The following is a 25,711-nucleotide window of genomic DNA, read 5'->3' as shown; positions in this document are numbered from 1 at the left end:
GTACAAGATTAGACAATGATTAGAGCAAAACTAGCACCCAGATCTTCATAATTCATTATTACCTCTATTAAACTTCTGTTAGGAAGAGAGCTAGAAACCCTAGGCTGGATTCCTTGCTTCAGGTCAGAGATAGCTTATTCAACCATTAATTAACTCATTAAACTAGGAATTACTACACTAGAAACTCTGGATAAGGAGATGACAGAGACTCTGTCCCTGCCCTCAAGGACAGGGATTAGCAGACTCCGTAAAGGGCCAGAGAGCAAATATTTTAGGCTTTTGTGGGCAACACTACTTAATTCTACCGTTGTAACACTAAAGTACATTATATTACAGGACATTACCTCAATATGTAAATGAATGTGCATGTCTGTGTTCTAATGAACCTTCATTTACAGACACAATTTGAACTTCATATAATGTTCAAGTAACATAAAACTTTCATTTGGAGAGCTGGATACTTGAGTCTGTGAGAAGGGGCCAAAAGGAGCCTTAACTTTGCTTGTCCTTCCCATTGGTTCCACCGTTTTCATCTTTGTAGCATGATAATTCTGGAAACCTTGCTGAGGCAGTGACCTTTCACAGATTAGGCACAAATCTGGTGACTGAAGGGCTGAAGTTTGGAATTTACCCTCTTGGAGAAGTGCTGTTGAGATGTCTGGATGCCTAGGCCAATGGGTCCTGCGACTTCCATCTAGGCTGTGTTGAGTAGGAAGAGCCATGTCCTTTCTCCCGGGCTACAATGGATTTTGTAGACACAAAGGATGTCTCCTATCTGGTGGTGGGTAGATCTCAGGAACTTACATCTATCTTTCCTGTATTACTTCATGTGAGTAGCTGTCAATTTACTGGAAGAGGGAAACTACTCAGAAATTTTGAGACACTTAAATATCATTTAGGCCACTTTGACTTCTTTGTCATAAACAAGTACTTGGCTTTATCAAATGGATTCCAATAAAATATTTTAAAGTAAAAAATATTCTTCTTTTCATTTTTTTGATAATTCAAAAATAGGAAAAAACCATTCTCAGTTCACAGATCCTACAAAACCAGGCAACAGCCTAGATTAGGCCTTCAGGCTGTAATTTACTGACCACTGTTTTATGAAGTCAAAATCTAATAGAGGAGAGACACAAAGACAAAATTTCTTATGGGAGGGATAATGGGGGCCATCAGGGTTAGCAGAAAATATTAAGGATGAATGGCATCACCAAGGTGCAAAGTAAGGTGAAAGGCACTATAACCAAATATCATAAGCAAAGAAAAGCATGGTGGCCGTGAAAAACCACAGGCAACTCGGCGTTAAAAGTCATGAAGCGTGATGCAGGGAATGGTAGGAAATGAGAGCAGAGGCTGGGGAGTTAGACAGGAAGTGAGCCCACTGCAGCCACAGGCTGACTACCCACCTACTTTAATCAAGGGCTCTGGAAGAGATGGTATATACAGGATGGTACAAGTACTACATATGCCGGCTGAGGCTCCTTTTCCACTCTTGAGAAGAAATTAAATAGGTCCACTTCCACCCCCTTGAGGCTCCTCCATCATTGTCTCTTCTCCTTGTACAAAGAACTTAAGAAAATGTATGGATTGCATTTTATTAACTGCCAGCAGGACATGTGAGCATGTCAGAAGAAATGCATTACTTTGTCCTATATGTATCTGTTGTACACCTATATGTGTTAGAACTTTTTCAGTTTGGTTTACAATTAGAGTTAGTTTTTAAAAATTTTTTAATGTTTATTATTGAAAGACAGAGAGAGACAGAGCTTGAGGGGGGGAGGAGAGAGAAGGAGACACAGTATCCAAAGCAGGCTCCAGGCTCTGAGCTGTCAGCACAGAGCCCGACATGGGGCTCAAACATCACGAACCACGAGATCATGACCTGAGCTAAAGTTGGACACTCAGTTGACTGAGCCACCCAGGCACCTCTACAATTGAAGTTATAATGGTGGAGCCTAGGTGGCTCGATCTGTTAAAGCTTCCAACCTTTGGTTTTGGCTCAGATCATGATCACATAGTTCATGAGATCAAGTCCTGTGTTGAGCTCTGCGGTCAAGGCAAGGAGCCTGCTTGGGATTCTCTCTCTGTCCCTCCCTCTGCTTTCTCTCTCTGTCTCAAAATAAATAATTGAAAAACTTTTGAAAAAATTGGAAGTATAATTACAAAAAAAACCTTTTAATGAGTTTTAATGAGTTGGGCTAAGCATTTAAATTTTTCATAATGGATCAAGAACTTAGTCTGTTTTAGCTCTTTGAGTAAGATTTACATTGGTACCAATTATGATCATCATCATCATCATCATCCTCATCATCATTTTGGCTCACCTTTCCAAATGTCATTCTGCTGGTAATAAAGCAAGAATGAAAAATAATATTCTCTACTATTTTAGTGAAGAAAGGATGAAGATGGATAAAAGGGAAGTAATGCATTATATGTTCTGTCTTCTTAACTGGAGAGCTAGGTAGAAAGCAATTAGAATATTTTCTTCAGAGTTGTAAATTTGTCTTAAGGTGTGGTTAGGCAGAAGTCAATAACTTGAAAAGACCCAGACAAGATGGGGTGCTGAGTTAAACTATACTATACAAAGGTATGTTATAAAAGGGCAGATTCAGTGAGTTTCATAAGAGCTTTTCACACAGCACTTAAGGAGAATTGGCTCAGGGCGCCTGGGTGGCTCAATTGGATAAGCATCCCACTTTGACTCAGGTCATGATCTCATGGCTTGTGAGTTCAATCCCTGTGTCAGGCCCTGTGGTGACAGCTCAGAGCCTGAAGCTGCTTCAGATTCTGTGTCTCCCTCTCTCTGCTCCCCCTCCTCATGCTCTGTTTCTTTTTTTCAAAAATAAATAAACATTAAAAAAAATGAAGAGAATTGGCTAGGGCAGTCTTTGTAGCCATATGACCTCATAGATGACATAAATAACAACAGATATGTATATTATATACACTAGAAACATGCTGTATATAAATATTAAGTCATTTTAGAGGATAAATACATGCACTGAAGGACCCTTCCCTCTAATGACAGAGTCTCCTGTACCTCCTTACTCATAACTCCTTTCACCAGGAAGACGCATGGTTTGCCTTCCCCGAAAGACTGTGAGCAACGTGGGGAGAGAAACTGTATCACTGATTTCTGTCTTCTCATTAACACTTATAAAATCACCTGCATGTACCAGGACCTCCATAAATGTTTTCTGTCACAACAAGAGGAATGAGTGGAGAGGTGAACAAACACAAAGGTGTCACAGAGAAAGGAGGTATTGACTCCATGTTGGGCATTAAGAGAGACTTTATACAGATGTTAATAGGAGTCCAAAGGTAGTGAACAAGTAAAATACACAACAGAATGGGGAGTTCTGTTCCATACTAAGATCCTCTTCTTCTGTGTATTTTCTTTTTGACAAAAATTGTTCTAGGTCAAAAATTTTAGTTTAGAGATTAAGAGTGTGATAAATGTTTCCAAAATCTACCAGTCATTTCTTATATCTAGTTTGTGTGTGTGTGTGTGTGTGTGTGTGTGTGTGTGTGTGTGTGTGTGTGTGTGTGTTCATTTCATTCTAGGGAGATTTTGGAGACCTAACAGTTGACAAGATTTTATCTTATGTTGTGAAAATAAACATATATTAAAAAAACTAAAAAGAAATCTAAAAACCTGTTACAGACAGATTCAATACTTCTTTAATTCTGAGTCTTTAGAAACAATTATTAGACAATATTTCAGATGGTTTCATATTTTTTGGAATAGATAAGCCATTTCTAAAGGCAATATTGTATACGTTTCTACTTAATGCAATATACTTTGAAACTAGCAAATATCTTTAAGTTTTTGAAATTTAGAAAATAAAGGGAGGGGAAATCCTGGCAATAAAAAATAGGGACTCCAAGTCTTACAATGCTTTTTGACTAATTCATATTTTTTATTAACCCCCTAATTATAATATTCCTTAAGTGAAAAAGATGAGCTAAACTATTCAATTTCAGTCTCTTTTTAGTTCTGGTCATTTCCGGTTCTGGTGGTTCTGGCTGAATGGAGAACAGGCTGAATAAAACAAGGCTGCCGTCTTCCCTGTGCAGGACAAGAACAGCTAACCTTCCGTACTGAGGAGGCACAACATGAGCAAACACGGCGAATTCCTCCGCCTTCTATTTTGCTCATGGAAGTTTCTCTCCCCAGAACTGGGGGCACTCCGCCCTGTAAAAGCTGGGAGCGGCCTGTCCTGTTTATTCTGCGCTGCTCTCGACATCATGACCTCCCCGCTTTTCTTCACTTACACGCAGCATCTTGACCCTGGTGGGAAATATTAGAGTGCTGGAGCCAGGGCCGAAGCAAAACCATTAGGGGATTGAAAAAACAAGCAGAGGAAGACAACAAAACTCCAAAGGGGAGGGGGGTGTTGCTCATTTATATGGCTTTCTGCTCCCCAGTCTTCCACATGACTAATGTCACACGACGGTATAGAAACCTTTCGGGCAAATTTCTACAACAAACCATAACTTCTCAGAAAAGAAAGGCCTAAGCAACAGAGATTTAATTCATCATGAAACAGCAAATCAATTCTTATCTATTAACACACTAAATACAGCATAGGAGCACTGTCCTGTTATAATAAACAGACGTGCTCAATTATGGTGCGCTTTCCCAGCGACTGATCTCTTCAGTAATTACACCATGCAATGAGCTCAACATTGATATTCTATTAATATGCAGGGAGGAGAGAACTTAAATACAAATTAAATCAAGGCTCGATATTTCAGTGAAGCTTACATAAGGCCTGAGAACAAATGGCATGTTTCCTAGAAGGAGGTAATAAAGGTGATTTGTATAATATTTCATTTTCTACTTCTAATTAAAAAGTTGAGAAATGAAAACTGAGAATTCTAGTCTCTTAACTGTCCATTTCAAACAAAGCCGACAAAGCTGTCTATCATGTTTCATAATCACCTGTACTTGTCATATTAACCACAATAACTATCTTCAAAAAAACATTCTATACAGACATGTTGCAATAAAAAGCAAATGGTAAATCGAAACTTCTTCTACAGAGAAAACAAAAAGATAAAGTTCAGGAAAAGCTTTCTTACCCTTCTGCAGAACTGTCAAACAACTTCTATTGACTAAGAAAAGCACACAGTAAACACACTAAACAAAAGAAATGATGAAAGATGTATTTACTTGTTCAGGGCCTTTATTTCTCTTTCTTTTTCACATACACCCACACTCAACAGCCTGCGTTGTGGTAATAAATAACCAGGAGCAACCTAAGTGAATAGAGCAGGGGTCTCTATGACTGTTGGGTACCAGGCAGTTGCTTGGCATTGCTGGTACAGTCCTCTACATGAGAGCTGCACACCCACATTAAAGCGAGGGAGTGCGTAGGTTAATGGAGGGATCCTCTGACTTCTTAGATCCAAAAGGAGGGAAGAAAGAAACATTGGAAAACGATAGATCTTTGGGGTTGCCCAATCAATTCAACTTGAGAAGGAACCAATCAATTTACAGACCGTGTCCTTCCAGAGTAATCTTTTACTCAATAACTTACTATAGTTATTTGGAAATTTATGAAACTATAATTCCCAAAACTTTAACATTTATGAGTTTTTATTGCTTTATTTTTAAATTGTTTTTAATGTTGGCTCCATGCTTTATTTATTCTGTGTGTGTGTGTGTGTGTGTGTGTACACATCTGATATATATATATATATCAGATTAATTTAAAATATTCTTATTTAATTTGTGTTTCTATTTTCTGAAATACAAAAAGGGGGTCCAAATAATACACACGAATTGTGATGAATATCCCTACTCAGTGATCAGGGTGTTACAGTTTACCACATTTATGACATTAAATATGCAAACAAAAAAAGCTACTGTGTTATGTCAGCCTGAGAACATTTCAGTACTTTGAGCTTACTCTTCATAAAAGTCTGCTTCCAAATGTCCCATCATAGTCTTCCCTAAAGCTATGGAAAAGTCTAACATAAGTGAAAATAGGCTAAGTACAAAAACTATCTGAGTAGAGCAGAACTTTGTATATATATTGCATAAGAGATATATATTATGCAATATACATATATGTAATATATATATTATGCAATATATATGTTATATATATGCGATTAGGGGACAATTCTGAATTTCTATTTCAGCTTGTGTGTTATAATATATAAATATTAAGTTTTTATCTATTTATTCATTCATTGCCTCAGTGATATGTAGATGACCTAGGACATAATTAATGGCAAAGATAGAGGAATAAAAACTGGTTCCCAAATTCAGGACATAGAAAGAAGGAAATTCATTCTAAATTTCACATATGATCTTTCCCTTACCATTAAACTTCATCATCAAAAAATGGGAGCACCGAGCACAATCTGGTATCGAAAGTTTATCATCATGTAAGATGGACTTTCTTAATCAATCCAAATGTCCAGGTCATATGCTCATTCTGGTTTGCCCCAGCCTCACTGCTCCCTCACCATCTTGGCCACACTTCTCCTCAACATCAAGAGTAGTTAAGAAAGGCACACTGGGAGTTCTTGCGGTCTCAGAACTCTGGGAGCAGGTGGCACAGGAAACTCTGAGTGAGCTCTCCACTGACTCTAATGCTGTCCGTGCCTTCCCTGTAAGCAACTCCTATTAAAAAAAAGACCAAGCATCCACTAGAACAAAACCAAGCAGGCCTATTTAATTAGGGCATTTGCTTGACATCCACTTCTTCATGTTAAACACACAGCCACACAGGCCTAGGAGGTCTGATTAATTTTAATATGCATGGTCATGACAAGTGCCTCAAGGGTAACTGAGTGAAAAAACACATACACGGGCAAATACAGAAAATCCTCCAGCTAGTCTAGTGTGAGAAATCAGTTTCAGAAAAGTGCTGTGTCTGTTCCCCAGATTAGAGTGTTGCTATTCAGTAAGGGCCTGAACCTTTAATGTGAGGGAAAAGGGGGCTCAGAAACAGGTGGCTGGCTCTTCACTCTTGAATACATGATATCTCCAAAAGCTGTGGCACATAAGCAGCAAGAAGGGCTGGCACATTCCACTAATGTTTATCTCAAAATGTACAGCCTGGGTCAGTGGATCTTTTTTAAGTGATCCACGTATTAAAACTAAAAATCTGGAACTGACAGTTTCAGTGAAGGACAAAAAAAAATAGGGGTGCCATATTTATCTGAAAGATTTAGAAAATTTTAAAAACACTTGGGTATAGAGATGTTGAAACGATCGTTCAACAGAGTCTCCTCAGTAGACAAACTCATGTATGAGTAGGAATCAAATAGAACTTTTCTGTTAACAGACAAATAGACACCTGAGAAGAGAATGTTGGCTTGGTTGTTCTCAGACAGGCGAACATTCAGGACAAAATATTAAGCGTCCTTCCCAATTACTAACAAACGTACAAGTTCTAGTTAAAAAGAATAGAAGTTTTCTTGGCCAAACAGGTTTCTTGTCCAGACAATCCTGGATCTCAGCTCAGAGACCTACTGCTTTATATAAATAAGAGCCCAAAGGTAATCTGTGAGCCATCACAGTCCAAGTCAGAAGGTCTCACAAGAAAATATAAATTAATTCCCTAAAGCACTTAACGAAATAAAAAACTATCAAGATAAACCACTACAATGGACACCACTTGAAAAAGAGCTGACAGCAAAGTTTCACTTTAGTGTTGAAAAATTACAAGGCTTCAAACTCCACTAACTGTGCTAAAGTTAAAACACTTCTTCCTGAAGAAAGAGGCTCAGCAGCATTGGAGGGTGTCTTCTTGTCCTGACCTTTAAAAAATAAACTCTTTTCTTTATCATCATTTTATGAGTGTCGATTTCCATACAGTGGTGCCTTTGAAAAGGGTGCCTGGAGGTTAGACTCTAGCTTGCTCAACAAGAAGAGAGACATTTTCCAGTGACAGACTGCACAGATGAACACAGAGCCACAATGCATTAGGAGTAGCCTCCAACAGCAGCAGGAGTGTGAAGGAACAAAACTTAAAAGGGCTCAATTGAAAAGTACCCTTGTTTGTCCTTCAGTGGAACAGCACTTACAAAGCCTCTTCAACATGTACTTTGTCAAAAGGACAGTGAGTAACTAAACAAAAGCAACTCAAACCTCTGGCAATTAAAGTATCTTTAAGCTTTTCCCCTGATCCGTTCACTTTTTATTTTTCCCACCTCATCAAATGTGGTTTTAAAACAAGAGTGAATTTCAAAGTGCCCTCATCTTTGCCCAATTAATGGAATGCTTTGGAATTTTGAATTTAGGAAAGTCCATCTCCATAATTTCCTTATGAGAAATAGTAATTAAAAAGTTGGTAAAATTAGGGGGCAATTCTGAATTTCTATTTCAGCTTGTCTGTTAATGTAATATAGTTCAATTTAATTTCTAAGGGGCTGTTTGACAACAGACATTTAAATTACAAGAACAGGCATTGCGATTTATAATGTGAACTCAAACATCAAACATGCAATGCCTGTAGGGATATTCACAAAGCCAAATATCATGTACCAGGGGCCTGTCTTTCCCATAGAATAATTGCATTTAATGCTGTAGCACACCACAGATGAAAATACACTATTTACAATACATATGTTAGGACCCCTAAATAAGTTCTAAATCAGGGGGATATTATACCTATTTAGAGAATCTATTGGTTTTATATGTCAACATATTTATAATAAAAATTAAAAGAGCATTAACTAACTATTTCTGGTGGGGAAAAAAAGCATAAGTATCATAGAAAAGGTGAAATCAACTAAAGTATTTTCAATAGATGTATCAAAATGATACATTATAAAACAATATCCATACATATTGGAAAGTTTTAAGAGAGGATAATTAATGACCAACCATTTATCAATACTTTCTGTTTCACAAACATCTAGTTACAAACTTAAAAAGTGTCCTCCCAAGTCTGCAATTACTACAAATGGAGTTAAATGAAAGGTGTTTTTTTGTTTTGTTTTGTTTTGTTTTATTTTGTTTTGTTTTGTTTTGTTATTTGCCACTGAGGATTTGCACTGCATTGCAAGGCATCAGAGTGATACTTACTAACTTTTTCCACATGAGAAAACAATCTTTCTCATTGTGTCTGATGGCGACACAGAGAAAATGAGAATGAAAATCTCAGTATCCCCTTCGCCCACTGACGGTCTATGGTCTGCAGATAACTCAGAGTGAAGGTTTGAAGTACATCACATATATGGTTTTCCAAGCCCGTCCCATTGTTTTTGATTAGTTCTCACAAAAAGAAAACTAACTCTTTTGTGAAGTCAGTACCAAAAGCAATGAACTGTTGCATGTAAAGTAACACTGGGTAACTTTGGTAATAGGTTGTGCCTTTAGGGCCTTGTAATAGGAATTGTGAGAGAAGATTTTCTGAAGTTCAGAAAAAAGAAGTTTGAGTCGTGTAAATAATGACAAAGTCTAGTTCTAGTAGAAAAGAAATTTCACAAATAAATGCAGTTTCTTACACACAAGGAGTACACTCATCACGGCACAACAATTTTGGAGGTGTGGGCGTCACACTCTAAGAAGGAAGAACACTGACAGATAAAGATGCTAAATAAAGCCAAGCATATGTGGGATCTGAAAAGGAGGACTACACACCACACACACACACACACACACACACACACACACACACGGAATGAAAAGAAAAGAAGCCTAGTGGGTGAGGAAAGGAAGAATAAATAAACCACATAAAAGAAAGCTAAAATCTTAGGAAATTATGCAACTTTGGCCCGGGAAGCCGTCACTTCTATTTCTCTTCAGCACACATTCCCATTTACTGTAGAAATAAGAATATACCAAGTCCTCAAATGCAATGTTAAAATGCCTCTCCTAGGTCCATGTCAGTCACAGTTCTAACCTGATTTGTATCAATGTAGAAATTTTTTTCTTTCTTTTGGAACAGTAATTCTTGAGGTAGAAAATTGCCTAACCATATTTTATTTAGGGAAATTTATATAAATAAAAATCAAAGCAACTACCTCTCCCAGGATTTTTAGGAACATTGAATTTGTTGTTGTTGTTACTATCAGCTACATATCTTCAATTTCCAGAATTCTGCAGGTCCGAATCATATTTTTTTCAGTACAGAAAAGCATCCTGGGAAAGAAACGTTGGGAACCAGATAATGTTTCCAGATGCCTAAAGTACCAGTGTTTCTAACCAGCCAAGAAGTGATAACGACAATAATTGGTGCAATTCCAAGTTCTAGTTATAATTTATAAAGTGCTTTCATGTGACTTACCTCATTTGTTTCCATCAACAACCCTCTGATGAAAGTAGAGCAGTTAGCATTGCCAGTTGAAGGCAGATATTCATTACATTAACACAATTATTATAGCAACTTAAAAGCAAGAAAATGTAATGTTTTCTATAATAAAAATAATAAGGTAGGGCCACCTGGGTCGCTCAGTTGGTTGAGCATCCAAGTCTTGGTTGAGGCTCAGGTCATGAACTCAGGGTCTTAGGATCGAGCCTTGCATGGGCTCAGAGCTGAGTGTGGAGCCTGCTTAAGATTTTCTGTTTCTCCCTCCACCCCTCCCCTGCTCATGCTCTCTCACGGACATGCTCTCTCTCAATAATTATTATAAATAATAATAAAATCAGTAAGAAAAAGGTAGATGTTTACCTTTATGCAGAGAACTTATTTAAAATTTAAAAATGCCTCATGAGTCCCAAGTTTGGAAATTCTAGCCTTGAAGTAACATGTTAGATTTCTTGGAAGACTGAAGGGAACAGAGACGGTTTTGAAAGTAATCAGTCATTTTTTCACCATTGCCCTCTAACATGAACTGTGTGTGGGGTGGGGGAGGGGAGGTTGTGGAACAGAAGATCCAAAATTAAGTGACCCCCATCTTGAGCCCATTATAAGAAATAAGAATTCCCTCTGCCATGTCAACTCTACACATTTAGAAAAGAGTGGTGGTCTACATGATGATAACACACTATTAAAGAACTAGATATAACTTTGAATTTTGAAAGATTATTCATAGGTCAACCCAATTCACTACTCACTTTGCCTACAGCAGTGGGGGAGAATTATTGTCTATGGCCACTAATTCATAGACAATACCAATATATTACCTTAGAGAGATGTGAAATATTAGAGTAATTTAAAAGATTAATGTGAACACAAAGTTTTCTTTATGTGTGTATCTTAGTCTTCTATTCTGGATCTTATAATATCTAGTTCTGTGACCTAGGACAAAGTTTTAACTCTTAGGTCCCAGAAAAAAAACTGAAAGTAATGATCTCAATGATTAAACAATGATAGGGATACACATATGAGGAGAAAAAGTTTGGAGAAGACAGGATGAGATAAATAGGAAAGTCAAGGCAGAGTCTGAGTAGGATACGAAGAAAAGAGAATGTTAAAACCAGAACAAAAAGACAAATGAAACCTCATCCAATTTTAGGGGAGTGTTAGTTAACAAAGGCTACAAAATGTCAATTAGTGGTTTGACTGTCACAGTTAAGATAAACAATCACCCTTTATGTGTCAAGCCCATTAAGAAACAGAGAGGCACAGGTAGTTAAACTAAGGACTCTTCATTCACATACCACGTAGAAGACAGGAGGTAAATAAGCAGTAGTGGTAATGAGGTTATAAGAACTAACAAAGGTGAGCTAGTGCCAGTAGGGTAGCCTAAGCCAAATCCTGACAAAGGTGTTCAGAGAAGGTGCTGAGTCTTAAAAGATGAATACAAATTCATTGGGTAGATAAGACAAGGAATGACACTTCAGGAAGAAGAAACCACATATGAAAAAGTACCGTAGTATTAAAAATGCAGTACTGAAAGAACCAAAAGCAGTTTGATAAGATAGCACAAGAACATGTACCTTAGAAAGTAGTGAAAAGTAAGGTTAGGGAAAAAAGAGATTAAGTCAGATTACATATAGTCTTATATTCAATGCCAAGTAGTTCGGTGGAAGACAGTAATTTTGTTCTAATTCTAGTTCCTTTGTATAATAAGAACATAAGCAAGTTACGAAGCCTCTGTTTTTCATTTCTAAGATACAAAACAATGTTAACTTGAGAGTTTTTGAGGATTAAATGAGGTAGCTCACATAATAAACATGTGGCAGAGGAGCTGAATCTTTGTTAAGGTGTTTCCTCTTCCATCCTCAAGCCACCAATGGCCCCATTGAGCTGAGGAGGTATTAACATCCTTCAACAAATATTTTAAATATTTACTATGTGTGCTACACTCACTTTTAAGGAATTTCACATAGGGGAAGAAGCTGACAAATATATGGACACTTCCATTACAGTGGAGCACAGGTAACAGCGGAGGCAGTTAACAGTACTTAAAAAAGAGGAGAGTTAGGGGCACCCGGGTGGCCGTCACTTGAGCGTGACGTCAGTGTGGGTCATGCTCTCCTCATTCTTCGGACTCAGCCCTGCATCAGGCTCACTGCTATCAGCAAGCAGCCCCCTCTGGATCCTCTGACCCCCTCTTCCTGCTTCCTCTGTTTGTGCTCTTTTCTCTCACAAAAATATAGAAACATGAAAAGAAATGATGACAAAGTTAAAGCAGTGAGTGAAAATAACTTTCTAGCAACTGAACTTGGATGAGGAACACACAGAAGTGATGGGAATCAAGAAGAGGTGAGTTTTGCCTCTTGAGTTTCTAGAAGGAAGAGACGTAAATTTGCCTATAAGCTGAAATGGCCATTGCAAAGAGATATTTCACATAGCATTGATGATAATATAGAAAAATGAAAAGAAGAGGCTTGCTATAATCTTTGTATCTAAAAAAATTCTATTCTAAGTAAGGTATTTAAAGTTCTCATCAAGGGAAAAGTTATTCTCATCTGCACTGTTAAATACCCAAAGTTTGAATGAAAATCAAGTTAAGGTCTGAATCTGACCCACTAACCTCAAATGCTCCTCTACATTTATAGATCATCCCTAGCTTACTGGAACTTGAGAGCTTGGGACATCTGGGGATACCTATCTATTTTGGCTTTATTAGGTAAATTAAGATATCTGGTTGCCTAAGAGTCAATCAAATTTAGCAAACAGTGAAATACTCTTTAAAACTATGGTAGTGACATTATTTCTAAAAGACCGAGAAAAAGAGAATAAAGAATGTCTGAACGTATGCTGTAACTAAACAAGAAAGAACCTGAACCTGTAAGATGTGAACTGGATTCTCATTTGGCTTTAACACTGACTTGCTGTGGGATCGATTTCCGGCGTATCTCTGCCTCAGTCAGTTTCACACTCCTAGTCTCTCTGTCTCTGTCTCTCACAAATGAGGGTAGGGTTCTAAAACGTGTCTACATTTTATTCCAATTCTGAATTTCTATTATTCCACAACTATTTTGCTCCCAGACATAATAAAAACTAAAAGAAATTTTTATTAAGACACTCTCCCAAGCATTTTTGCTTTAGCACTTTAAACTCAAAAAACAGTTTAAACTAAGCTGATTTTCAATTACAACTTTCTGGAAATATGATCACCACTGAGGCATTAGAAATTTACTTTAGCAGAAAATTATTATTATGTAATACTTTATTACTTAATATTTCAAAGAAATTTAGGCAGACCTGGGTTAAAGAGTAACATTAAACTATTACTGGCAAAATTCCTAATTGGAAGAAACAGTGTAACTAGTGGTTAACAGCATGGATGATAGTTTAGGTTGACTTCAGTCTGAGTAATGACCCTGACACTTAGTCACACTGTGACATATTTAATCATGTTTTCTCATCTGAAAATGGAGATAATAAGAATAAGAATATTTAGTTCGTATGAGTGGCACTTCCTGAAATTGGGATAGCTATACAGAGCGGCCCTGGTTATAAGGTTTATGTAAAGATTAAATGAAGTGTTTCTTATAAATTATGAAACACTACAGTTAACACATGATATGCACTTAATACATGTTACACTTCCCCCACCAATACATCGTTATTTAATGAAAGTATTGATGCAGATATTACATGTTCCATATTCTAATATTAAACCTTGGTTTTTTTTGTTTGTTTGTTTATTATTGAGACAGAGAGAAACAGAGCATGAGCAGGGCAGAGGCAGAGAGAGAGAGAGGGAGACACAGAATCTGAAGCAGGCTCCAGGCTCTGAGCTGTCAGCACAGGCTCCGTAGCAGGGCTCGAACCCACAGACTGTGAGACCATGACCTGAGCCAAAGTCGGATGCTTAACCAACTAAGCCACCCAGGTGCCCCTAAACCTTGTTGTTAGCCGTAATCCTCTAATTGTTAAAGACTACATGATAGAGCTTAGTTATTACCAACTCTAATGCAACTATATTACATAGGCCAGATATTTTGAGCTGTGAATTTTCTATGAAGTTGGGCACTCCATGTCAGTTAAGAGACACTGGACAAGGAAGTCTTTCATGTCAGGTTTTTGTGAATAATGATAGGCAGGGGCGCCTGGGTGGCTCAGTCAGTTAAGCATCCAACTTTGGCTCAAGTCATGATCTCATGGCCGGTGGGTAAATGCCCTGCGTCAGGCTCTGTGCTGACAGCTCAGGGCCTAGAGCCCAGGGCCTAGAGCCCATCTTCAGATTCTGTGTTTCCCTCTCTCTCTGACCCTCCACTGCTCATGCTGTCTCTCTCTCTTGAAAATAAATAAAACATTTAAAAAATCAAATAATGATAGGCAAAAATTCTGATGGAGGAAAAAGATACAAACAAAAATATATTAATATATTTTCTCCTATTTATAACTTTTAAAATATCTTAATTGTTTGAAAAACTAACATAGCTGGAATAAAAGAGCCATTTTTTCTTCAACTCATAAGCAAATCTAATTTTCTTTGTAACCATTTCACCTCAGTGGCCTCCTTTTGTATGAACACCATTCTCTTCTAAGTTCTGAATTTTTGTTAGTTTGCTGTTGGCAGGGATAAGGTCGGAAATAATAAAGACTTTCTACTGAAATCTGCTTTCCCCTCTCAATGAGAGGAAGCAAAGGCATGAATATGGCACCCTCATAATGATTTAGCTGGGGCTTAATGAAATTTTCATCACAACCTGCTGTTCATTTTAATGGCCTTTGTAAAACAATGGAAAAAATAGCTTGGGGGAAGAAAGGATTTTTCTGTGGCATATATTTGTGAGCTTAACATTTAGTTCCATTCATCCTGTCTCTGGTCCCCTCATCCCCATATTGCTGCTCTTCTCACAAAGCTATTACAATGTTTTGTAGTTTTTGAGTATAAGTTTTATAGTTCTTTTGTTAAATTTATTCCCGTTTTATTCTTTTGATATTGTAGTACATCACAGAGCCATGATCATATGTATTGTATACAGTGTCATCCTAATGCTTAGATAGTATGGGATCCTGCTATCCATTCCAATGGCCAACCATACCTTTTGATTAATGGAGTATTTAAAGCCAATGTAACTTTCTATTTATTGTTGGAATTTTTACACATCTCCCTGGATGTATTTCCCCATTTTTTTTCTCTTTGCAGTTAAATAAACATTGTTCAACATCTATTCCTTTCCTATGATATGATTTTCTGCTTTTCCATAATATTTTTTCTAAGTGGTTAAGAACATCGCTTTATTGAATACATAAACTGCTGCTTGACATATCTCTCAATTGCTGCCATTATTAAACAAACATTTTTGTCATGGCAAATTTCCTTATTAATAAAAGTGAGTACTCGGAAAATATAATGTACTAGGAATCTTCTATATGTGAACAGAAATGCATCATAGTGGTCTTGTTCATATATAAAGTACCTTTCTTAGATTCAAGCTTTTACATGTTTGCCATGTTCAATTTATATTCCTGCTTCCATAAAGACTGTCTCTGTATTTCACAGTGCCTGCATATTACTATCTTGAGCTGAGTTTTTAATACATCTGTAGGGAGGAAACTGCAAAAACAATTGTGGGAAATACAATAATGAAAACAGTATAATGTCCACATGTAATAGCGATGTTTCTTCATGACAGCTCTTCCTGCTGTGGATGCTCTATCTCTGCTTGTGTGGCTGTTACTGGATAATATGATTTACTCTTAAGTCCCAATACCTCTAAATGTTTCCTACTAAGCAAATTGGGAGGCACTGTCTAGGGTCTTCTTTCCTTTGGGGAATTATTCACTTGGATCTGGTCTGTCACATACCTCCAAATTAAGGGTCTATGCAACTATTTAGGAGCCAACATGACACCATGGAGAAATACCAAGATCATATGCCAAATTACCAGAAAGAATATCAACTCAAGATACCCTCTCCCCTCACAAAAATACTTTGTAATCCAATGTACAGCGCTACAATGTTAGCTCTTCCTAGACCTTAGACCTGGGCCACAAACACCTCTCAAAGAAAAATTAAAAATTAACATGTGAGGGAAACACTTCACAAGTCATTCTATGAATCCAACATTATCTTGATAGAAAAATAAAAATACAGACATTTCATTAAAAAAACAATAACAACTCTAGACCAATATCTCTCATGAACATAGATGCAAAATTTTTCAATAAAGTATTGACAAATTGAACCCATTAATACAGATATTGTAAGCCACAACTCAGTGGAATTTATTCCAAGTTTAGAAGGTTGGTTCAACATTCAAAAATCACATCACATGAACATGCTAAAGGAGCTAGAGATTATTATGCTAAGCAAAATAAGTCAGTCCAAGAGAGACAACTGCCATATGATTTCACTCACATGTAGAATTTAAGAAACAAAACAAATGAGTAAAAGGGGTAAAGAGAGAAAGGCAAACAAAGAAACAGACTCTTAACTATAGAGAACAAACTGACGGTTACCAGAAGGGAGGCCAGTGTGGGAAGGGGAGAGAGGGGAGGTGGAATGTGTAAAATAGGTGATAGGGGTTAAGGAGTGTACTTGTGATAAGGGGCACCGGGGTTGCTCAGTAGGTTAAGCCTCAGACTTTGTCTCAGGTCATGATCCCACAGACCTGTGAGTTCCGGCCTGATGTCAGGCTCAGTACTGACAGCCCAAAGCCTGGAGCCTGCTTCGAATTCTGTGTCTCCCTCTCTCTCTCTCCCCCTCCCCTACTTACACTCTGCCCCCCCCCCCTCTCTCTCTCTCAAAAATAGACATAAAAAAAAGAGTGCACTTGTGATAAGTACCCAGTGTTGTATAGAAGTATTGAATCACTATATTGTGTAACTGAAAGTAAATAATATTACACTATATGTCAACTAACTGGAATTTATTTTTTTCAATTAACTGGAATTTAAATATAAACTTCAAAAATACATCATATCAATTGAAGAAAACATTTGACACATTTTAATGCCTATTCAAGGTAACAACTCTTGTCAAATAGAAGTAGAGGGAAATTCCCTCAACTTGATAGAGAATATCTATATAAAACCAGTTAATATACTTAATGATGCCTAGAAGGCTTTATAATCAAGAACAAGTCAAAGATGTCCCATTTTACCACTCTTACTCAACACTGTACTGGAAGCCAGCTAATGCAGTAAGACAAGAAAATGATATAAAAAGTATACACCTTAAGAAGAAAGAAATAAAACTGTCTCCATTCACAGATAACATGATTATCTACATGGAAAATTTAAAGAATAAACAAAATTTCCTGGAGATAATAACCAAGAATACCAAAGTCACAGGATACAAGGTTAATATGCAAAAGCCAATTACCTCCCTTTATTCTAGCAATGAACAACTGGAATTTGAAATTAAAAATATAATATAGTGGCACCTGGATGGCTCAATTGGCTAAACACCCAACTTCAACTCAGGTCATGATCTCCTCATTTGTGAGTTCAAGCCCCACATCAGGCTCTGTGCTGACAGCTTAGAGTCTGGAGCCTGTTTCAGATTCCATGTCTTCCTGTCTCTCTGCCCCTCTCCTCCTCACACTCTGTATCTCAAAAATAAGTAAGTATCTAAAAATAAATAAATAAAAACACAATATAATGAAAATATATGTGTGAGTATAATAAAATATGTAAAAGATCTATATGTAGAAAACTATTAAACTAAAACCAAAGAAAATCTTAATCAATAGAGAAATATTTTATATTCATGGACAAAAATACTGAATACTATTAAAATGTCAATTCTTCCAACTTCCCATGAAGTAATTTTCTAGATAGCAAGACTAATTCTAAAGTCTACAGGGGAAGGCAAAATAGCTAGAATAACTAGCACATTACTGAAGTAAAAGAACAAAGTTGAAGGCTTGACATTACTCAATTTTCAAGTCATAGTAATTAAGACAACGAGGTAGTGGCAAAACAATAGACAAATTGATCAATGGAACAGAATATAGAGGGGAGAAATAGACCCACACAAATACAGTCAACTAGACTTTGGTTAAGGAACAAAGGAAATTCTGTGGATATATGATAGTCTTTTCAACAAATGGAGCTGGAACTGGACATCTATATGCAAAACTACAAACTATGCAGACTACTTTAACCTTTTACAAAAAGTAACTCAAAGCAGATCATAGACCTAAATTGTAAATTGCAAAACTACATAGCTTGTAGAAAATAACAGAGGAGAAAATCTAAATGACATTAGGCTAGGCAACATACATTTAGCTATAGCATCAAAAATATGATCCTTGTAAGATAAGAGGTAAGCTGGACTTTATGAAAATTAAAAATTTTGCTCTACAAAAGAAAATATGAAAAGAAAAAAAAGCACAAGCCATAACCTGTAATAAAATATTTGCAAAACACATACCTGACATAGGACTTGTATCCAAAGAACAAAAAGAATTCTTCAAACTCAACAATTGAAAAAAATCAATTAATAAATGAGCAAAAGATGTAAACATACACAAAGAAGATATACAGATGGCAAAGACACATATGAAAAGATGCTCCACATCATATGTCTTCAAAGAACTACATATGAAAACAATGAGATGCCACTACAAATCGATCTGAATGGATAAACTCCAAATAACAATATCAAATGCTGGTGGGGATATGGAGCAAGAAGAACTTATATTCATTGCTGCTGGGAATGCAAAATGTCACAGCCACTTTGGGAGACAGTTTGGCAGTTTCTTAGAGAAGCTACGCATAATCTTACCATGCATTTCAGCAACCACATTCCTAGGTGTTTACCAAGTTGAGCTGAAAACTTATGTCCACGCAAAAATCTTCACATAAATACTTATAGAAGTTTTATTCTTAACAAACAAAAACTGGAAGCAACTAAGATGTCCTTTGATAGGCGAATGGATAAACAAACTGGTATATTCATACAATGGAATTTTATTCAGTGCTAAAAAGAAATGAGTTGGGAACAGATATGAAGGAAACTTGAATGCCCATTGATATAGGAAGAAAGCCAGTTTGAAAGAGACACACTGTATGATTCCAATTTTACGGCAGTCTAGAAAAAACTACAGAGATTAGTAGAAAGATAAGAGATTGCTTAGAATTCTGGGGAGAGAAGGAGGGAGGAACAAATGAAGCACAGGGGACTTTTAAGGTTATCAAACTGCTCTGAATGATACTATAATGGTGGACAAGTGACAATATACATTTCTCAAGACATTTAGAAATGCACAACATAAAGACTGAACTTTGATGTAAGAGGATTCTACAAAATAATTTAAAAATTTGAGAGATACTAGAAAAAAACACTTAGAAGGCATTTAATCATATTACAAATACATGGAGAAACCTTACTGAATGAGGTAGAAGACAAATTACCTAAGTAATTTTGGAGATGGATGGAATCTGTAAAACTAAAGGCAAAGGAATTGCACATGAGTATTATAGTCTATTTATAAAGATGCTTCACCTGGCTCTATCAGTTAGTAATTCTCATACTGTTATACATATACACAGGAATTGAACAATAGGCAAATGGATGGTGGATGGTAGGATCTGGGTTACTCACAGTTGGGGTAGAAATGTAAACAGTAACAAGGAATGAGACTAGAATGATCCATGTGGAAATGGATTACAGTTGCAGACATTAGTAAGAAATCATGTTTTTCTTAATATATAGACAGGCATAGAAATATTTATAGATACGTATGTATAAAGGTTAGTATGCACATATATTTCTTTGTTTTGTCAGATAAGGGGCCCTAAAAGAAAGGACACCTTAGTAGCAAGGAACACACTTTGTGTCCAGATCTGGCTTTTTAATACCATTCTCCAGTAAAATAAACCTGGGCTTCTTAGAGAAATGGCTGATTCTAGAACCAGGGCATGTAATACTTAAATGAGTCTGCAGCACCCTACAGTGCCAGAAAGTAAAGAAGTGCTCTAGAAAAAAAATTACCCGCAACCACAGTTATATGTCAACATGACACAGATGTCAATAGAAAGAGCTTCTAATGGCCAAAGCTGAAGCAAGTTGAGCAACAAAATAAAGTAGAATTGGATTATGAGTCCAAGTATAAAATTTCCATGCTGTCCATACTTACATAAATAAATGATTGAATGAATTAATAAATGATGGAGAAGAGTTAAATCTCTCATGCAAAAAAATTTCAAATAAATTATGTCGATACTGTACTCTAAAGGAGGGAGAACATAACTCCCTACTCTTTAAATATGGGCTGCACATAGCAACTCCCTTCCAAAAAGTAGCATTTAGAAAGGGGGCCGGGGGGTAACTTTACAGTGGAAAAACCTGACAAACACTTTGTCAGCCAGGTAGATGATCAAGGTCAACATCAAATTCATAATTCATATAGCAGGTAAGTACCTTTGATATTATGTGACAAAAATGGTACTTTACCTTGTGATCTTCCTCCCCAAACCTATCACCCTAGTTTAATCAAGAGAAAACCACCAGACAATTCAAATAGAGGGATATTCTACATTAGACCTAAACAGTATTCCTCAAAATTTTCAAGGTTATCAAAAACAAAAACAGTCTGAGAAATTGTCACGGCCAAAGGAAACCCAAGGAGACATGACAACTAAATGTATTATGTTATCCTTGATGACATCCTAGAGCAGATAAAGCACACTTGCTGAAAACTAATAAAATATGAATAAACTGTAGACTTAGTTAATCATAATGTATCACAACCTAAGAGATACAAAATAACTTTAAAAGCATAAAATTGATCATGCAAAATAAGCAGAATATGTAAAACTAAAGATAAAAAAGAAATGCATCATAAAGATAAGAGTTGTTATATCAAAACCTACGGATTTAAGCAATTTTCTTTTAATTTTTATGGTTTCTTAAACAATTCTTATAGAAGAAGATAGTAGTTTTAATATCAAGAAAAATTCCAACACATTAAAAAAATTGTCTAGGTCCTCCTCAAAACCCCACTTTTATCTCCACATGGATGAAAGCCAAAAGTGTTTGGCTGACTAGATTATTTCTAAAACTCTTTCCAACTGTAAGATCATGTGAATTACATAAATTATAACTAAAATCCATGTCCCAGCTATGCATCTGGTAGGAACCCAGAAATATTTAATTACCATATGACTCCCAAATATACTGGTTAACATACATTTTGTGCCATATATACTCATAATTTGCCAGTGTCCTAACAACAGACTAGAAATCAGCCCAGCTCAGTGTTACATAGTATAAATGCAGTATATTTTTGGTGTAAAATGTCTTTTTATGTCACTATTTTTTGTTTGTTTTCATTTCCCTCTGACTCTTAATTAGAAAAGTCAATGTAGCATCCATGCTCAGGAAGAACACAGGTTTAAATAGGAGTTAGTAAACATCTGGAACATAAAGGGTGACTGTTAGTTACACAGAAGTTCTATAGTTGGCATTGGTTGTTTTACTGGGTTGTTTGCCTGAATTTTACTTCATGTGCATATCACCTAGTGGCAACTCTCAGTAACTATTAAAGAGATTTATAAGATGAAATCTTAAAAGAAAGGCATCCTGGAAGCTGAACAAAATGGGAACTTCAGCATAGCTAACAGAGCATAATCAATAGTTTTTAAATATACAATAGGCCTAAACCGTATTAATTTTGGAACAGCCTAGACTAAGGTAACATAAGATGCATTCATGCACAAAGGTCATAAAATTTAATAAATTTGTGAAATGGCCTTGGGGACAAAAACTGGAGATGAACAAACCAGCCTGCAGATAGTTGGGGTTGTAGGCGGTACCTATTCTGGGCTCCACTGTCACATTCTATTCTTGAATCTTTAAGTTTTACTCAATCAAACTTACCCATGTGTGAAAGTAAGGAAGACATCACAACAGAAATTAATGATTTAAAACACTGGGACATATTGAAATTTTTCTGAAAAAAAATAGCTATCCATCTTCACAGCATTAGGTTTTCTTCCTTTTTGTCTAATTTAACTTTAAGTACAAGTCATATAAAGAGATCTTAAAAAGGGGGGGGCGCCTGGTGGCTCATTTGGTTAGGTCGCTGACTTTGGCTCAGGTCACGATCTCACGGTTCATGGGTTCCAGCCCCGCATCAGGCTCTGTGCTGACAGTTAGCTCGGAGCCTAGAGCCTGTCTTCAGATTCTGTGTCTCCCTCTCTCTCTCTCTCTGACCCTCCCCCGCTCATGCTCTGTTTCTCTGTCTCAATAATAAATAAAACATAAAAAAAAATTTTGAATTTAATTAAAAAAACTAGAAGTTAAAATCAGGAGATGGCAACAACTTTGCTTTCTTTGCAAACCTTTACCTTCGGGCTCATTTTTGATGAGCTCTTCCATTTTCCTCTGCTTCAAGGTGTCAACAACGTCAGCTAAGCTGCCTTTGCGCCGTTCGGGAGTTCCCAGGGCCGTGCTGGACAAGGACTCACCACTCTGCCTCCCACCTTCTTCTGCCTTCTGAGGTGAGGTAGATGAGTTGTGTGGGGCAAATGAAGACATAACTTTATTGCCATCAACTTCCTGGAAGAGAAAGGAAAGGAAAAAATTGTTCAAAAATCCGGAAGCTTTATTTCTTTTAATTGGTTAGTTGGCTTACTTAGCTAAATCATGAAAAAGCAAAACATCAGTCCGTAACAGTAAAAGAAAGAAAGAAATTTCAAAAAATAAAAATAAAAAGCCTGCATTAATGTTACAGGCTGGTACAGAGGGAGTCAAAGATCAATTCACAGAAGAAATAAAAATATGGAGATTCTCTGCCTTCAGACTGAGGACAAATGGAAATAAAGCCTTATAGAAAGCTTGTATTGATTAGATGAATTTTTCTGCTTTGAAAGTCTTAGAATTTCCTACAAACGTTAAATGCACAAGTCATCTGTCCTAAACATCCTCCTGATATTGTAATATTTAAACAAGTAACATCATGCACTTCAGATTTCATTTTAAATAGCTGCCTCTTCTTGATGGTGCTCCTAATTAAAGCAGGGCCCTTTTTTAGTTCTCCACCTCCCTCTCATCCTTTTAAGAAAGCCTCAGCCACACAGGTTATTTTGACATCAGATAGGAAAACTGAAAGTTTATTTCTGCTATGCCAAAGATGTTTCCAACTCCGTTTGTTACCACAAGCATTGTTTCTGTCAATATTCTTCCCTATTTTGCACTGTGAGCCTCACAGGTCCTATAAAAGAAAGTTTCTTGCAATCTTTCCCTCCTCATCTTTGTGTATGGGTATGAAAAAATTTATTCTATAATTCTAATATTTGAAAACATATTTGATGTTATTTTTATTATTATTTTCCCCATAATTTCTTACCCAACTCTAGCCATCTACTAAATATTTGGTGTTTCTTTTGCATAAAGCTACTAAGTTTATTTTTCAGACATGGGCAAGAGTAGTGTTATTCAAATGATAAAGAAAAATTAAATTTCTTACTTAATCTCTTCCTATCATAATCTCTTACTTCCATAATCCTGCTTTCCACAAAGCAGGTTTCTTAAAAAAAAAAATGTATACTAAGATCTTTGAGGAAGTTTAATTCTACAGTATTAAAAATTTCCATTAATATATTTGAGGGGTGTCTGGATGGCTCAGTCAATTAAGTGTCAAGACTCTTGACTTCAGCTCTGGTCATGATCTCTGGGTTGTGGGACCGAGCCCCACATTCTGTGCTGAGCATTGAGCCCTCTTAAGGATCCCTTTCTTCCTCTCTCTCTGCCTCTTCCCTGCTCTCTCTCTCTTTCTCTCTAAAATAAAAATAAAAAAAATAAAAATATAATATATTTGAGTGTATGCACATCTGATATTCAGAATAATAGATTATATTCTTGTTTATACATTTCTTCTCTAAGACACGTTAATAGGATCTCTTGATCCCAGAAAAGTGAGGAATCACACTTATTTGATATCTAATGTTTTTAAGGTTAATTATAATATATTTGACTAGTTAAAATATACTAAAATATTTGTCATTTTAATTTTTAAAAGCAGATTAAAATAAAGATGTCAACACAAACATAATCATAATCTGTTCATATGATAATAATGAATACAAGGACATTAGCTATGGTGTAAGCATCAGTGTGTTGGGTGAGGCTAGGCAATGTGGAGAAAGTAAAAGTAAAAAATGGGTACAAACAGAATCTTCAAAATTATAATTCTATACCCAAAAGGTTTCCATTTCTTACAAACATTGCAGAATATACAGAAAACTTTACTACATCTTGAATGAATATTCCATAGATAATACTTTCATACATGAATCTTAGCTTATAATGTACTTGGATTTAGAAATCAATATGCATAAGGTAATAATTACAAGCCTCTACAGGCTAAGGGAAGGTACACCTCTAGAATTATTTATTTAAAACCCAACATAAATACAAGCAAACCCATAAACACACACACACACACACACACACACACACACACACACACCTGACAAAAGCCATCACAAACCCATTCAGCACACCAAGGAGTGTTTTTATGAACGGTCCATAATACACATTAGCTCAGTGTCATCATCAAACCAGAATATAGAGAAACCCACACATTTTCCACAGATATTTCTTCTCACTTATTTCCAGGGTCAAAGCAGAAAAATCCCAATGTTAGTCCCACTTTGTCCCCCACTATTCTATACTCTGTTTTCACATATATGATGACAAACTTAACAAACAAGAATTTGGCAGCTGTTTGTCATTTTCCATAATTGAAAACTACAAATATCTTTCTATAGCATCTCCAGTAGAGGGAAAGACACTCAAATTGTATACAACCACATCTATTAAGATATCAGAAAATATTTCAAAATAAAGTAAAATAAAATAACATCCCATTTTGCATGTATCTAATTTTCTACACCTTGCAAAGCAGGACATATTTTAAAGAGTTTAATATCATTTCACCAGTATTCTAAACCCAGTTACCACAACAGTACTAAAAGTTCATTCTCAAGGCTGGTTCATGCACAAATATTTTATCTTATTGCTATTTCTCCTGTCTGATTACCTTTCGGCCTCTAGTACTGTTAATCTCTGTAACCGTTTTATGTGGTGAACAGATCTTTCAGGGTGGGACTCGACTGTTCAGCCGCATGGTGAACAGTTTGTTAAAGAATGCTGGCAGTCTTCAGTCCAGAAAGTCCTGTACGTGTCGGTTTCTTCCCTGGGGCTGCATATACGATACCTAAAGTGCTGACTGCATTTTCCTCCTCACTTTGCTGGCAGGCAGACATCCAGAGTCTACTCACAGAAGTGTTAGTGGTCCAGGCCAGCAGTATATATTTCAGCAAGTTTTCATGAATGCTAAAAGCAAGCTTCAACATAGAGCTCTCAGACTGTGATGCAGGATTTCTAAAGTCTAATGATAAAAGAGGGGTCTAAACTTTTTGAACAAAGTTGATAATCTTCC

At 36.4% G+C, this 25,711-nt stretch overlaps 1 protein-coding gene across 2 annotated transcripts in view; it reads right to left on the bottom strand.

Annotated features, from left to right (window-relative positions):
* The window catches only part of SOX5 (SRY-box transcription factor 5), a 398,183-nt gene that overhangs the window by 275,961 nt on the left and 96,511 nt on the right, over nt 1–25,711 (bottom strand). For both annotated transcript variants that reach the window (XM_029955693.1, XM_029955690.1), the window contains exon 3: nt 22,614–22,824. In XM_029955693.1, the coding sequence (XP_029811553.1) occupies nt 22,614–22,824 (211 nt within the window). The remainder of the gene's footprint in view (nt 1–22,613; nt 22,825–25,711) is intronic.

This window comes from Suricata suricatta, chromosome 10 (assembly GCF_006229205.1).
Source record: "Suricata suricatta isolate VVHF042 chromosome 10, meerkat_22Aug2017_6uvM2_HiC, whole genome shotgun sequence".
Taxonomy (NCBI): domain Eukaryota; kingdom Metazoa; phylum Chordata; class Mammalia; order Carnivora; family Herpestidae; genus Suricata; species Suricata suricatta.
The sequence above is the reverse complement of the archived record's forward strand: the minus strand, read 5'-3'. Positions and strand labels throughout refer to the sequence as shown.